At 44.0% G+C, this 16,239-nt stretch overlaps 1 protein-coding gene across 1 annotated transcript; it reads left to right on the plus strand.

Moving 5' to 3' along the window:
- The first annotated feature begins 9,839 nt into the window (after positions 1-9,839).
- adirf (adipogenesis regulatory factor) lies at positions 9,840-12,208 on the plus strand. The gene is made up of 3 exons (XM_078231469.1): positions 9,840-9,918; positions 10,024-10,086; positions 12,105-12,208. Exons 1-3 carry the CDS (start codon positions 9,840-9,842, stop codon positions 12,206-12,208), a joined length of 246 nt encoding a protein of 81 aa, XP_078087595.1.
- The last annotated feature ends 4,031 nt before the right edge of the window (positions 12,209-16,239 follow it).

The following is a 16,239-nucleotide window of genomic DNA, read 5'->3' on the forward strand; positions in this document are numbered from 1 at the left end:
TGAGTTAATATTAATTAGTGACAGTACTGACACATTTGTGCTTAGTCAACAACAGTTACTATTTATTCCCAAGGTACCTAAAAATCTGTTACATCTTCTTGCTAATTCCAACTGTTACTCGACAGAATTTTGAAAAAAATTAAGTGCTGTGAAAGAAATACAAAATCTATTATGGGTTATAAATGGGCAAAGAAAACCATGTTCAGAGCATTTTACAGGTTTAGCAGAAAACCCTGGGAAAATCTTCATGCCAAGTCGAGCGAAAATGCTTATTTTCAAAGAATTAATCACAAAAAGTTGGAAAGAGAACTGCATCACACAAATAAAATAATTTTAAAACCTGTCATTTTAAAATTGACTGATGACTATATGCTTATTATTAGGTTGCGAAAATGGGTTATAGCTATAAAAATAGTTAAATGATGATGTGAGGAAGTGAAGATATACTATATTTGGTTCTGGCAGTACAACACCGCAGCAATCACAGTTCTAGTGTAAACTTCTGCCACTCACTGTCATTACAAATATAAACCATTCTTGAAAGTTGGTACCCTGTAATACAAGTGATCTGGACAGCAGAGGTGGGATTTTCAGTCCCCCCACCCCCCAGAGTGGCATTGCCAGTTTGGCAGTAATAGGTTGGCAGTGCCATGATGCCAGGGCACTGCCCAGGCATGTCCCTCTCCCCATCGAGAGTTATACTCACCTTTGCACCCCCGGTGGGTTCCCCTCAAAAGCTTCCCATTTTGCAATGGCTGTTGTAAACCTTGCCAACGTCACATCGGAAAGGGGGGAATGCCTTATCTGGGGGAAACATATGACGGGGAAGCCCTGTAAATATATTTTAATATATTTAACCGTGGTTGGGCAGGAACGTTGTTGCATCACCAGCGAGAGACGGGGAAAATCTGAGACTGAGATCTCGCTGCCGAGATTCTCATTCCCGCAGACTCGTGGGATTTCCGCCGGTGTCCCTATTCTCACCCATGGTGAACGCTGACTGATAATCTCCCCCACGCCCCCATGTTTCTTAATAACAGTTAAGACTAAATGCTGGTACTAATTAATTCCCTTTTTTGTTGTTGAATATTAGTGTCAATAAGTCAAACATTGTGACACAAATTAGTTCTTTAATCAGTTAAAGGTTAATTTGTTTAACTTTAAAATCTCACTGATTAGGCTTTTACAGTCGTAAATCAAACTGTGTGATATCTTCAACTCTGAGATCAAAAGTTAAAGTTTATTCATTAGTCACAGGTAGGCTTACATTCACACTGCAATGAAGTTAATGTGAAAATCCCTTAGTTGCCACACTCCGATGCCTGTTCGGGTACACTGAAGGAAAATGTAGCATGGCCAATCCACCTAACCTGCACCTTTTTGGACTGTGGGAGGAAACTGGAGCATCCAGAGGAAACCCATGCATCACGGAGAGAATGTGCATAACATAACATGACAAATTCCACACAGATAATGACCCAAGCCAGGAATTGAACCCAGATCCCTGGCAGTAGTGCTAACCACTGTGCCACCATGCGTCAATCAAGAAAGACTGAGGGCCCGATTTTACCAAAACTTTACCAAAACTATAAATCGCAGTAAAGTTGGGCGTCGGGCCTATACTGCGATCTGCACCCGATTCCGAGCAGATCGCGGCTTTACTGACACCCGATTCGGGCGTGGGTCCGGCCTGCGGCCGAATCGGGCAACCTGACGATTTAAATGCATTAGCATGCATTTAAATCGACTTAATGAACCGCGCGCCCAACTCTACCGCCAAATCCCACTTTACCGTCTTCTGGCCCGTTCCGAATCCGCGCTTTTAACGACCTGCAGAATAAAAGTCTGAAGCTGATTTCTATTCTGCAGGGGAACCTCCGAAGCCCTCTCTGCCCTTGTGAAGTCACCATCCTCCTCGACCATCCTTCGTGGACCCCCCCGCTAACCACCCCGGCAGATCCCCCCTTCTCCCCCCTCAGATCAGACCCCCCTGGAAGGCAGGCCCCCCCAGCAGACCCCCCCCCTCCACCGGATCAGACCCCCCTGGGCGGCAGGCCCCCCCAGCAGACCACCCCCCCCCCCCCCCCCTCCACCGGGATCGAACCCCCCTGGGAGGCAGGCCCCCCTCGGCAGAGCACACCCCCAACCTACCTCGATCGCTCGTCTCCCTCCACCATCCTTCCGTTAGCAGGATAAGCTGTATGTTCCTCAGTTAGATTCACTTTGGTCAACACAAAGATGGTCCTTCTGCCTTGTGGGTCCATCTGGCTCACCAAGTCAGTTACAATACTGCGTTCAGCATCTACTGAACCATCTTGGATACAAAGGATCATGAATGGTACTGGTCGATCTTCCTCGTGTTATCAGTACTGTAACATCAGAAATGGCTGCCGACACCAAAGATATAATTTTTAGCATAAGCAAGGCTTACATGCAGAACCCTAATGCCATTATCCTTTTACCCAAGATGGTTCAGTAGATGTTGAACGCAGTATTGTAACTGACTTGGTGAGCCAGATGGACCCGTCACACCTCCTCTCCTCCTCCCACTCCCCCCTTCCCCAGAGGGTGATCTGGGTCCCACCCCCTCTCCTCCTCCCACCCTCCTCCCACCGCGCCCCCCCCCCCCCCAGATGATCTGGGTCAGAGAGCTGCTCTCTCTGCTTTTTTCTTTCCCGCCCGGGCGCGCTGGTTCGGATTTTTTTTTTAACTGCGCATGCGCAGTTCAGAGCTCCGATCGGTCCAGCAGCGCTAAGCCCCGCCCACAGCGCAAATTGGACCGGAGCCGGCAAAACGCGTATGAGCGCGCTGGAAACAGGATTCCAGGCTTAGATCTATTTGACGCCCAGATTCGGCACTTAGACTCAAAATGGTAAAATTAGGCCCTGAGTGTGATGAGAGGGATGGAGTATAAAAGCAGGGAGGTCATGCTGCAACTGTACAGGGTACTGGTGAGGCCGCACCTAGATTACTGTGTACAATTTTGGTCCCCTTATTTAAGAAAGGATATATTAGCTTTGGAGGGGGTACAGAGAAGGTTCACCAGGTTGATCCCGGAGATGAGGTGGTTAGCTTATGAGAAGAGATTGAGTAGACTGGGTCTGTACTCATTGGAGTTTAGAAGGTTGAGGGGAGAGCTTATAGAGACATATAAGATAATGAAGGGGCTAGACAGGGTCGAAGCAGCGAGGTTATTTCCACTTACAATGGAAACAAGAACTAGGGGGCATAGCCTCAAAATACGGGGGAGTCAATTTAGAACAGAGTTGAGGAGGAACTTCTTCTCCCAGAGGGTAGTGAATCTTTGGAATTCTCTGCCCAATGAAGCAGTGGAGGTACCTCATTAAATGTGTTTAAGTCACAGATGGATAGATTTTTAACCATTAAGGGAATTAAGGGTTATGGGGAGCGGGCGGGTAAGTGGAACTGAACCCACTATCAGATCAGCCATGATCTTATTGAATGGCGGAGCAGGCTTGAGGGGCTAGATGGCCTACTCCTGCTCCTATTTCTTATGTTCTTATGATACCAACCTCACACTTGTTTGCATGAGTATCATTAAACAGAAGAAGGAGGAAAAGCAAACAATTATATTTGGTTATCGACAGGCCAAATATCATTCAGTCCAGTGGATTTGATGAGGATGACTGCATGACTAAATTGTACGCCCTGCAACATCAGAGTAGTGTGACCAACCCATCAAACCCCCATCATAACATGACAGGACAGCACCACAACAGCTACAAGTTTCTAAATCGCTTTCCCCTGTTTATGCCAGGAATGCAAAAACTGCTGCAGCTCCACATTTTGTATCAATCCAAAAACTACACACACACAATAGCAGAGGTGAAGTGTTGTCCCTGCCTATGAAGATATCTCCAGGACACTGTGTCCTCCCTGTGTAGAGGTTGGGGGTGGAATTTTCTGATATTTTTGCAGCGTCGCAGTGGGTGTGAAAAATGATGTGGAAGTCGCCGGCTCCAAGGACAGCTTGCTCTGTCGTATTTTTAGGATCTTTAATTAAAATAAAATTAGGGGCCAAACCCCACAACATCATACTGATGGGGGAGGGGAGGACTGCGATTGCACCCCCTCTGCCAGCAACTTAGTTTTTTGAAAGATTTTTCAAGGGTAATTTTTAAAAATTAAAATAGAAACACCCCCCCAACCTCTTCATGGAAGCGCCCCCCCCCCCCCCCCCCCATACTTCCCAGAACGCTCCCACAGAACCCCTCCTCCCAGAAAACTCCTCATGGAACACCACGCAACACCCCTCCCACAGAACACCACCCTGGCACTGCCAAGGCATGACCTTCTCCCCCTGGGGACTGTATTCACCTTTGCACCTCCAATGGGTTCTGCTCGCCAGGTGGACATCATGGGGACTGTTGTGATTCACGTCGGTTTGCCCTCACGCTGACATGAACGGACAATTTAATGGGGTGGTGGGGTGGGGGAGGTTATCAGGTGTAAAGGCCTGATAATGGTATTTAAATATATTCAAATAAAGATCCCGATGTAACCATTACGTCATTGGCAGGGGGTGGGGACAATCACAATGGGAAACCCCACCGGCGTAAAACGCGTTTTGGGATTCCCGCAGGATTTTCCACACCCACCGCTTAGCCCATCTCCTAAAAATGGGAGAGGAAATTCCCCCCATACTTGGCAATAATACTTGTTCTGCAAGCCAGAGGCCCATGTCACATGACTCCTATCTCTCCACGGTGGCACAGTGGTCAGCACTGCTGGCTCACAGTGCCAGGGACCCAGGTTCAATTCTGGCCTCGGGTCATTGTCTGTGCGGAGTTTGCATGTTCTCCCATGTCTGTGTGGGTTTCCTCCGGGTGTTCCGGTTTCCTCCCACGCTCCAAAGATGTGTGGGTTAGATTGGTTGCCCCTTAGGGTCCGATTTTACCATCGCGTTGTGCCCATTTTCGGGCCCACTTTTGGTAAAGTTGGGCGTGAGGTGAATAGCGCAATCTGCACCTGCCTCCGCGCCGTTTCCCCCTTTACCCAGGCCCGAAAATGACCGTGATCGAGACTGCGCCCAAAATGGGTGCAATGGCCATTTAAATGCATTTGCATGCACTTAAATTGACTTAATGGGCTGCACTCCCAACCTTCCCCTTTTACCAACACCATAAAAGTCCGAGACGGGCGGTCCAGCTAGTGAAGAGGTTGGTGCCTCGTGTTCGATGCCTCTCTGCTTGAGATCGGGGTGGGGGAGGGGGTCCGCTGCCACTCTGCCTGAGATCAGTCGGGGCCGAAGGGGAGTCCGTTGCCACTCTGCCGGAGATCAGTAGAGGGAAAGAGGGGCTCACTGCCACTCTGCCCAAGATGTGGAGATGCCGGCGTTGGACTGGGGTAAACACAGTAAGAAGTTTAACAACACCAGGTTAAAGTCCAACAGGTTTATTTGGTAGCAAAAGCCACACAAGCTTTCGAGGCTCTGAGCCCCTTCTTCAGGTGAGTGGGAATTCTGTTCACAAACAGAACTTATAAAGACACAGACTCAATTTACATGAATAATGGTTGGAATGCGAATACTTACAACTAATCCAGTCTTTAAGAAACAAAACAATGGGAGTGGAGAGAGCATCAAGACGGCCATTGCACCCATTTTGGGCGCAGTCTCGATCACGGTCATTTTCGGGCCTGGGTAAAGGGGGAAACGGCGCGGAGGCAGGTGCAGATTGCGCTATTCACCTCACACCCTTCGTTGTCCAGTACTTCCCCGGAGCGGAGAAGCTACGGCATCTCCTCCGGAGCCTTCAACATGTCATTGATGAAGACGAACATCTCGCCAAGGCCATCCCCACACCCCCACTTCTTGCCTTCAAACAACCGCACAACCTCAAACAGACCATTGTCCGCAGCAAACTACCCAGCCTTCAGGAGAACAGTGACCAAAACACCACACAACCCTGCCACAGCAACCTCTGCAAGACGTGCCGGATCATCGACACAGATGCCATCATCTCACGTGAGAACACCATCCACCAGGTACACGGTACATACTCTTGCAACTCGGCCAACGTTGTCTACCTGATACGCTGCAAGAAAGGATGTCCTGAGGCATGGTACATTGGGGAAACTATGCAGACGCTGCGACAACGGATGAATGAACACCGCTCGACAATCACCAGGCAAGACTGTTCTCTTCCTGTTGGGGAGCACTTAGCGGTCACGGGCATTCGGCCTCTGATATTCGGGTAAGCGTTCTCCAAGGCGGCCTTCGCGACACACGACAGCGCAGAGTCGCTGAGCAGAAACTGATAGCCAAGTTCCGCACACACAAGGACGGCCTCAACCGGGATATTGGGTTTATGTCACACTATTTGTAACTCCCACAGTTGCGTGGACCTGCAGAGTTTCACTGGCTGTCTTGTCTGGAGACAATACACATCTTTTTAGCCTGTCTTGATGCTCTCTCCACTCCCATTGTTTTGTTTCTTAAAGACTGGATTAGTTGTAAGTATTCGCATTCCAACCATTATTCATGTAAATTGAGTCTGTGTCTTTATAAGTTCTGTTTGTGAACAGAATTCCCACTCACCTGAAGAAGGGGCTCAGAGCCTCGAAAGCTTGTGTGGCTTTTGCTACCAAATAAACCTGTTGGACTTTAACCTGGTGTTGTTAAACTTCTTACTCTGCCCAAGATCAGTGGCGGGGAAGAAGGATCCACTGCCACTCTGCCCAAGATCAGTGGAGGGGAAGAGGGGTCCACTGCCACTCTGCCTGAGATCAGTGGGGGGGGGGGGGGGCGGGGGGGGGAAGGGGGAGGGGGATAACTCTGCCTGAGATCGGTGGGGGGAAGGGATGGGAGGGGCGTGATCGGTCTGGATGGTGGGGTGTGGGGGAATAAGGGGGTCAGTAATGTTGTGGGGGTGGGACAATGTCTGTGGGGGCCGGGGGGAGGCATTATCCGGCCCGGGAGGGATGTGGCAGGGGAGCAGCATTCTGTCCTTTTTTTCCTGTGCATGCGCAGTTGGAGGCACCGATCGGAGCTGCAGGATTTCGGATGCAGTAAGCCCTGCCCACAGGCTCCTGCAATGAGATTCAGGATCGTTGATATTTTTTCAGGCAGAGTACATATGGGGGCGCCTGAGAACGGGTCTAAAAGTCAGATCTGAAACACTCCCAGTTTCAAGTCCGCCCAACACTTAGAATCAAAATGGTAAAACAGGGCCCTACGTGCCAAGGGGACTTGGAGGGTAAATGTGTGGGGTTACAGGGATAAGACCCGTGTGGATTGTTGTCGGTGCAGCTCGATGGGCCAAATGGCCTCCTTCTGCACTGTAGATTTTATGATTCTATGATAAAGGATGCGATAAAGGATTCCAAAGACGGTTAAATATCTCAGCCATTAGGAATTGAAAGGAAGTTGGCAGGGCCTTTACAGACAATACATCTCCTGTTGGCAAGCCTGGGTTATTAAACGCAGGTGGCCTTTGTAAAGCTCGCTTTGAATGTCGGGTGTGCAATCCACAGGCTCCTCAGATATAACAAGGCATAGGTTTTCCCAAAACTGCCACATACCTCCTTTTGTTTTGGGGTCACAGATAGACAAAGGTTCCACCATTTTATATGTTTTTGTTCAGTTTTAAAGTTTTAAAAATAGCAATGAGCTTCTCTATGCAAAATTTATAAAAGATACGCAGTGTGAGGTCTTTGTCCCTTACATGATGTAGACACAGCCATGAGGGTTATCAACAGAGTAAAATAGAAACATAGAAAATAGAAGCAGGAGTAGGCCATTCAGTCCTTCAAGCCTGCTCCACCATTTATTATGCTGATCATCCAACTCAATAGCCTAATCCACCATTCACCCCATATCCTTTCATCCCCTTCAACCGAAGAGCTATTTCTAACTCCTTCTTGAAAGGATTTCTGTGATAGCGAATTCCACAAGCTTACCACTCTCAGTGAAGAAATTTCTCATCTCAGTCCTTAAAGGTTTACCCCATATCCTTAGACTACGACCCCTGGTTCTGGACACCCCCCCCCCCTCCCCGAACAGGAAAATCCTTCCTGTATCTACCCTCTCTAGTCTTGTTGATTTTTATAGGTTTCTATCAGATCCCCCCTTAATCTTCTGAGCTCAGCAAATACAATCCGAATCGATTCAATCTCTTCTTATACATCAGTCCCGTCATCCCAGGAATCAGTCTGGTAAACCTTCGCTGCATTCCCTCTTGAGCAAGAACATCCTTCCTCAGATAAGAAGACCAAAACTGCACACGCTATTCCAGGTGTGGCCTCACCAAGGCCCTGTATAATTGCAGAAAGACATCCCTACTCCCGTACTTGAATCATCTCAATATGAAAGCCAACATACGATTTGCTATCCTTATTGCCTGTTGCAGCTGCAGGTTTACCTTCAGCGACTGGTGTGCGAGGATACCCAAGTCTCGTTGCAGGTTCCCCTCCCTTACTTTATAGCCGTTCAGGTAATAATCTGTCTTCTTGTTTTTGCTACCAAAGTGCATGACCTCACATTTAGCCCCATCATACTGCGTCTGCCATACATTTGCCCACACATTCAGCTTGTCCAAATCACACTGAAACATCTCTGCATCCTCCTCACAGCTCACCCTCACGCCCAGCTTTATGTCATAGTGGCGGGAGTTAAACAATATTGCAGAGCTTAAAGATTTGGTAACAAATCAGATATGAAACTGAGCTCGTTTTCAAACAAGAGAGCCAGGTTTTGGACGTGCCACATCAGTTTGAAAGGTCAGCAGTAGGTGGCAGGGCAGCTCCTTTCTCTGTGGTGGGATACTCAGCTAGCAATCCAGTTAGAAAGCGATCACACACAGCAGGTGGCCTGATCGGAAAATCTGAGCACCAGTGGACAGCGACAAAAATTAAAGTTTATTTATTAGTCACAAATAGGCTTAGATTCACACTGCAATGAAGTTACTGTGAAAATCCCCGAGTCGCCACACTCCAGCGCCTGTTCGGGTACACTGCGGGAGAATTTAGCATGGCTGATGCTCCTAACCGGCACAACTTTTGACTGTGGAAGGAAACCAAAGCGCCTGGAAGAAACCCAGGCAGACACAGTGAGAACGTGCAAACTCCACACAGACAGTGACACAAACTGGGAATCGAACCCAGGTCCCTGGCACTTTGAGGCAGCAATGCTAACCACTGTGCCACCATGCAAGTCAACACATGAAAAAAAGGATTGGAAAGTGAACAATCTTTTGCTCAAAAAAACACCCAATTGTATAAAGCATCCTAGAATAAAAGTCTACATCAACATCTAATTTCCAATATTACACAGAGATATCAATGACCAGCTCTGAGAAAAGATGCAAAATCCTCTGTAAGGAGAGGACTCCACAGACTGTCTTGCTTTTTTCGAATAGGTTTAGCAATTAGTACAATTCGCAACTAGCCCAACCCATATGGTACTCACTGTTCCTGAGCTAGTGTGAACAGTTCAACCAGATCCAGCAATTGCAGCAGCTGTCATTTTCAGACAGAGCCATTTAGGATTCAGATTATGCCACTTCCATTGGCAACGATTTACCGAGCATGAGCTCAAACGCCAGAGTAAAATGCAAAATCAGCAACTCCATTTAAAAATGCATTCGTTTGCAATTGGTGATAAACAAAACACACGCTAAGCTGCCTTTGCTGAACACCCCATTAATCTCATCCTTTTCAAAGAGAACTCTACTACTAATCATGGTTTGTGTAGCCTTGTCAAATTTCCGCCTCAGGGCATTCACAGCAAAACTATTAAACCCCTTGTACCAGAACACGTTCCCCGTGTGTAGCTGCCGCGGGTTCATTTACTGCAATAGAGCAGGGGAGAGCAGAATAATATGGCATCGATGAAAAAATCATTTGAAGAGCTGAAAAACACAACGCAGACGGCTGCAAAGGGAATGGCAGACACAACAGGTTAGTAACTTGACAAACAACATGGAGGGGGGGTTCACATGGATGCTCAGAAGAGTATAATCACGTTACTTCTTTTTAAAGTTAAACTTTTTCCTCACCTTTTAGTGCAGGCAGCTCAAGAGGCAGTTCAACAAGTGGCTGAATCATCCAAGGAAACTACTAAAACAGGTATCTCAGTAAACTGAGCTCTCCACTGCTTTCACAACTCAATCTTCCACAACCATTGGAAAGCAGTGACGCCGGTTAAAATGTTCTTTATAAAACATTCTGCTTCTTGAAAGGAACTAAATAAATGACAGAAAATTGGTCAGAAACACAGTAAAAATTATAAAATGTGTGGCTTTCGCCAGAGAAGTTGTGAAACATTATTTTCTATTGTAATATATAGCACATGAATATTTTAATGCTAAAGCCAGTTTGTTGCAGAATTAAAACAGAAAATGCTGGAAATACTCAGCACGTCAGGTAGTACCTTTGAAGAGATTCAGATCAATGACAGATGTTGCCTGACCTGTTGAGTATTTCAGAATTCCAACATTCACCATATTTTGCTTTAGTATCATATTGAATTACTTAGTTTATTGGAACTTACGAATGAATGTTTTGCTAAAAATGATTTGGCATTTAATTTTCTGTTTTCTCTGTTAGCCATAAGAATTCAGTTGCCATTAAAAAATCCTATTTTTAGCTTCTAATTCAGAGATATGAACATATTTTAATTATATGAATATGAAACTATAGAGTTAGAATTTTAATGGGGGAGAGATGTGCTCCTAAATTCAACCTGTCATTTAAATTCTGCGAACATTGTTGAATTGAAGTTGTTATATTTTGAATCACGATGTACATCTAAACTTTTGATGCAATATTCTTAAATCATGTTGCTCTTTGAAATAAAAATAGAAAGCACTGTACAAGTGCAACAGGCCAACCAGCATCTAAAAGTAAGTGTGACATAAATATAAACTCCTAAATCATTAACTTTTTAACACAATTTCTTTTTATATTACCTTCTCATGTATATCTTCATGTTCAAATGATGGCATTAGATTTTCTGTGAATCCATGCTGGTTCCTAGTATGGAGCTTTTGGACAATTAGTTGCATCGAACATATGTAGTTATTGACAGAAGAAAATAAAACAATCAAAGATCATAGAAACCCTACAGTACAGAAAGAGGCCATTCAGCCCATCGAGTCTGCACCAACCACAATCCCACCCAGGCCCTACTCCCATATCCCTACACATTTTACCCACTAATCCCTTTAACCTATGCATCTCAGGACACTAAGGGGCAATTTTTAGCATAGCCAATCAACCTAACCCGCACATCTTTGGACTGTGGGAGGAAACCCACACAGACACGAGGAGAATGTGCAAACTCCACACAGACAGTGACCCAAGCCAGGAATCGAACCCAGGTCCCTGGAGCTGTGAAGCAGCAGTGCTAACCACTGTGCTACCGTGCTGATAAAATGAATATCACTGTAAATGATCTATCAACTTCCAAACCGGGATAAAGTTTGCAATATCACATGCACTTCCATCAGTAATGATCATTATCAGCAATGGGTAACCTGGTCAATTTACTCCTATGTAATCCAACAGCCTTTTAGCCAACTGAGGCACTGCTGCTGCCATCCTGGCTGTGGTCAGCTAATTTAGCATGTACCATGGATTAAACCTGGGAACTTATTAGACTCCTGGGCACAGTTACTCACTCAGCTATCATGGATATGATCCATCCATGGAAGCCCTAACATAACTATTGGTGAAGGTTTAAGCTGATATGGAATCCATAGAACCCATACGGTGCCGAAGGAGGCCATTCGGCCCATTGAGGCTGCACTGACTCTCTGGAAGAACATCTTAACCAGGCCCCCTCCCCATCCCACCCACCCTATCCCCATAACCCTGTGCATTTACAATGGCTAATCCATCTAAACTGCACATCTTTGGGAGAAGCCGGAGGAAACCCACATAGACATGGGGAGAACGTGCAAACTCCACACAGACAGGTACCGGTACCCAAGGCGGAATCGAACCCGGGTCCCTGGTGTTATGAGGCAGCAGTGCTAACCACTGCTCCAACGTGCCACCCTACATAGGAGGACATGGGCTTGCAGTTGACTATGTAGACACATTGAATGCTACTTACCTATTTTTGTTTTCATGTATGTCCATAGCTACTGAAGAAGCATCAAAGCAAACGCAAACTGCTATCAACTCTGTTGCTTCCAAAGCACAGGACAGCATCAAGGGTCTCGGGCAGAGACTGGTGCAGAAATGAACTTTTGCCTGCACTGCTCAAATCTGAGAATTTTTATACATACTACAGTGTAATTCTGCACAATGAATTATATTAGATTTAATACTTAGAACTTCAAAACAGAATAAAATTTCTAATGAAGCTGTAATTCCAGATTCACATGGACTTGGGCAGTTAGAAGATCAATACTGCTTTCTATTCCATTTTTCTCTGGATCGTCACTGGCACATGTAATTTTATGTAATAAGATAATGTAATATTTTTGGAGATTTATTCTATTTGATATTCAACAGAAAATAAGCTCTCAAGTTTTAAGGCAGCACTTTATATATGAAGCTAAGGGAAACTATAAAACAATCCAATGTCTGATAAGAACTGTATTGCAAACCACACAAGCATATAAAAGAAGATTAAAATTTAAAATGCGAATCCAATTGATGGATAAACAGGAAACTTTCTTAATTAAATGATCCCTTGACCTCGCACACAATCTTCCCTTGCAGTTGTATGTATAATTCTCTAAAGTGCCAGACAGGAAACTTCAAAAAAGGATATGAGTGAATACATATAAAGCATTTCATGCAAATGAAGACCGCAATAGGTGTCCAATAAAGTCCATAAGTCCTAGACCAGAACATAACAAGAGAGCAAGATATAAAGGAGAGAGGCATTTTTGCATGTGATTTATTTTGTACTGATTTGGAAAAAAGATTATTTCAGAAGAATATGTGCTGAAAAATACTTTTTCTTTTGAAATGAAAAGACTCACAGCCTTCAAGAGCTTTTAGCCTTTTCCACTTTGAGGAAAGCTAATCTTTTATCTCATTTTGAACAGTGTACTTTTGCTGATCAAGGAGTATGAGTGTTTGGAAATGGAACAATGCTTTCATTCAGTAGATCAACCAATCTCATTGTTGGGATATAAGGAAAAGTGGAATGGGAAAAGGCCATTCAGCTACTGAGACTGGAGAAACCACCTTTTTTTATAAATAAGAGCTGTTAAAAAATACTACACTTACTACATCATATATTGAAGTATCAATATATTAAGAAGAGGATTAAATTCTACACTTGATAGTGGACCAATTAGATTCCGTCAAGCTAAGATATGCCTCTCAATTAAAACACAATGTACATGTGCACAGGAATACATTGAAATTGCAGGATGCCAACAATACACTGTCCTAAAACCCATGGATAAAGACTGCATTGAGAGTTGCCAATTTCATCATGATTTTATCACTATTATTGCAACTGCACAAAATATTATCTCTGGGATAATCTCAAACTCTCTAAAGTTAAATCATTCGCAATTAAAACCTGAAAAAAATAAACAAGGTCTGCTGATAAATGGTTTGCCAAAATTATTAAAGTTCACCAGTCAAGATAGTTAGGATTTTTATCATAGTGTTTCACTAATGTTTAATCTTAGTTTTCCAACAGCTTTTTCCTTGGATACTTTGAACAGTTTCCTCCTTCTTATCGATAATTGTTAAGTAATAACTTCAACTTAAAATTTATGATTGCTATTCCATATTTTGTCTTTTGTTCATAATACAAGTTAATACTGAAATTAAAATAAATCTATTTGTAAATTACTGATCAATATATTACTATATGCAATGAATTTAAAATCAGAATCCTTTGACATCATTTGAATCCTAATGGATAGATGGTAGAGGGAATCTCATCCTTAATGCTACATTTAAAACTGTTCAGAAATATTTAGGATTAACAAGCAGCATTTTGTCTTTTCTGCATTTTTTCATATTCCTGTATAAACATTGAGTGCTGGTAATACTGTTTGTGGACTTGATATGGTAGGGTGGTGGAGACTGCGAAAGGAGACGTAGTGAGCCTGGGTATATATTAACATACTATTACTGATGGTGCTAAAAATCAGATACGGATGCATCTTCGTCAGAATATCCATCTGTTCCAGACAAGAAACAGTGAAAGCTGGAAAGCAACACAAAAACCTGAAATGGAATGCAAAAAAACTTTACAAAAAGACTTTACAAAAAATTTTAAATCTGGTAACCATGATTTTCAGTACTATATAATATATTTTAGTTCCGGGATAAGGATGATTTAAGTTTTGCTTTGTTTTCCAAGGTGGATTTTAATAATAGGGTGAACTTACCATTAGGTCTGGTGTGAATGCTACAAGTCAAAAAGACTAAAATCTTGGGTGCAAGGCTGATGTAATAATTGTAATTATAAAATCATAATGTGGTCACTATTATACTGAAAGCAACCAATTTAATTCAAAATATAATTGATTTTGGTGCATTTCAAAATGATATATTTCAAAATTGTAGTTTCTGTGTATCAGTACCTCATTGACTGTGATTGAGATGATATTAAACCTTCATGATACATGACATTTAATTGTCCGAAAGCACATTTTATCCATATGGAAAACAGTCAATTATGGATGGTTTACAGGATGGTCACACAACATTGGAAACTCTTAGAAATTGATCTGTTGAAACTTATATAGGGTGGAAGTGTCAATTATAAGGGGGCACAGGTTCAAGGTGAGAAGGGGAATGTTTAAGGGAGATGTGCGATGAAAGTTTTTCATGCAGAGAGTGATGGGTGCCTGGAATGCACTGTCAGGCTAATGTGCCTGTGGAAGCAGGCACATTAGCAACATTTAAGAGGCATCTGAGTGAGTGCATGAATAGGGAGGGTTACAGACCGAGGGATACAGACTAAGGGCAGAAGGATTTTTTAAGTTTAGTTAGGGCATCATGATCAGCACAGGCTTGGAGGGCTGAAGGGCCTGTTCCTGTGCTGTACTTTTCTTCGTTCTTTATAACAATGTATGTAAACATTATAGGAGCACAGGTACTGAAAATGTGCAAAGCAATATTTGAAAATATGGAGGGAACAGTTGTTCAAACCTTCCCACATTCAAACTACTACTTCAAACTACATGAAATGTACTGCACAGAAAAAGGCCATTTAGTCCAGCAACGAATCCATATTGGCATTGACACTTCGGGAAGGATTTTCCGGCCCTTCCCACCAGCAGGTTCTTCTGGTCCCACTGAAGGTAACACCCGCTGTGGAACAGGCGAGCCACACAAAAAGCCATAGACTTCGGTGAGACTGGAAGATCCCTCCAGCGGCCAATGGCAAGCCACCCCCACGACGGGAAAACATGCTGCTGGAAGGCCAGAAAATCCCAAACTTCATTCAATTCTCCTCCCGTCTTTCCCCAACTAACTTGATCAGAATAACATTCCATTTCCTTTTCTCTCATATGCTTATCTAGCCTCCCTTAAGTTCACCTCAACTGCTATCAAGTTCCATATTCTCATCACTGTCTGGGTAAAGAATTCCCTATTTGATTTCTTGGGAGTATTTTATACTGATGGTCTCTAGTGTTGCTCTTTCCCACAAGTATAAAATCTCTGTATCTAGTCTTTCAAAATCTTTTATAATTTTAAACTATCTGATAATCGCTCAACCTTTTCAACAGAAAAGATACACAGGATCTTCATCCATTTCTGATAGCATCCTTGTAAAATGTTATTTTGCACCTCCCACTGCATCTATATCCTTTTTTATGACAAGAATTACATACAGAACTGCAAGTGTGGTCTAATCATGATTCAATACAAGTTTAGCATAAATTCCCTACTTTTCAAATTCTATCTGGCCATGGCGGGCACCAGCAGAAGGTACCATGGGAAGTTCACGCCTCTTGCCAAATCTTCTCCCTTCCACATCATCTGCCAACCCGGACTGCCACCGAACTACCTGGCAGGCCCATGGAAGAATTCCGCCAATGTGTTCATGTAAAAGGTCACTTTCCTGAAGCAGAAATCAATTCCTGTAATTTTATTCTCTCCTATTACTCTGGAAAAATATTGGGCAGGATTCTCCCTAACCACCCACGGCAGGTTTGGTGGCAGGCAGGCGCGGCGAACCTGACGGCAGCCAAAGTCAGAAACCCGCTGGCATAAAATTACTTTGCAATTCTCCCAATGGCAGGTTAATGGTGGGTTAGTTGTCTGGTTGGCAGACGGTGCGAATTCCAT

This window comes from Mustelus asterias, chromosome 16, assembly GCF_964213995.1.
Source record: "Mustelus asterias chromosome 16, sMusAst1.hap1.1, whole genome shotgun sequence".
Taxonomy (NCBI): Eukaryota; Metazoa; Chordata; class Chondrichthyes; order Carcharhiniformes; family Triakidae; genus Mustelus; species Mustelus asterias.

What these genes read in the sequence shown, in the direction of transcription:
- adirf (XM_078231469.1), top strand. Translation starts at nt 9,840, where the DNA reads ATGGCATCGATGAAAAAATCATTTGAAGAGCTGAAAAACACAACGCAG. An exon ending in GGGAATGGCAGACACAACAG is followed by an intron (nt 9,919 to 10,023) that starts GTTAGTAACTTG and finishes CTCACCTTTTAG; the next exon opens with TGCAGGCAGCTCAAGAGGCA. An exon ending in CAAGGAAACTACTAAAACAG is followed by an intron (nt 10,087 to 12,104) that starts GTATCTCAGTAA and finishes GTATGTCCATAG; the next exon opens with CTACTGAAGAAGCATCAAAG.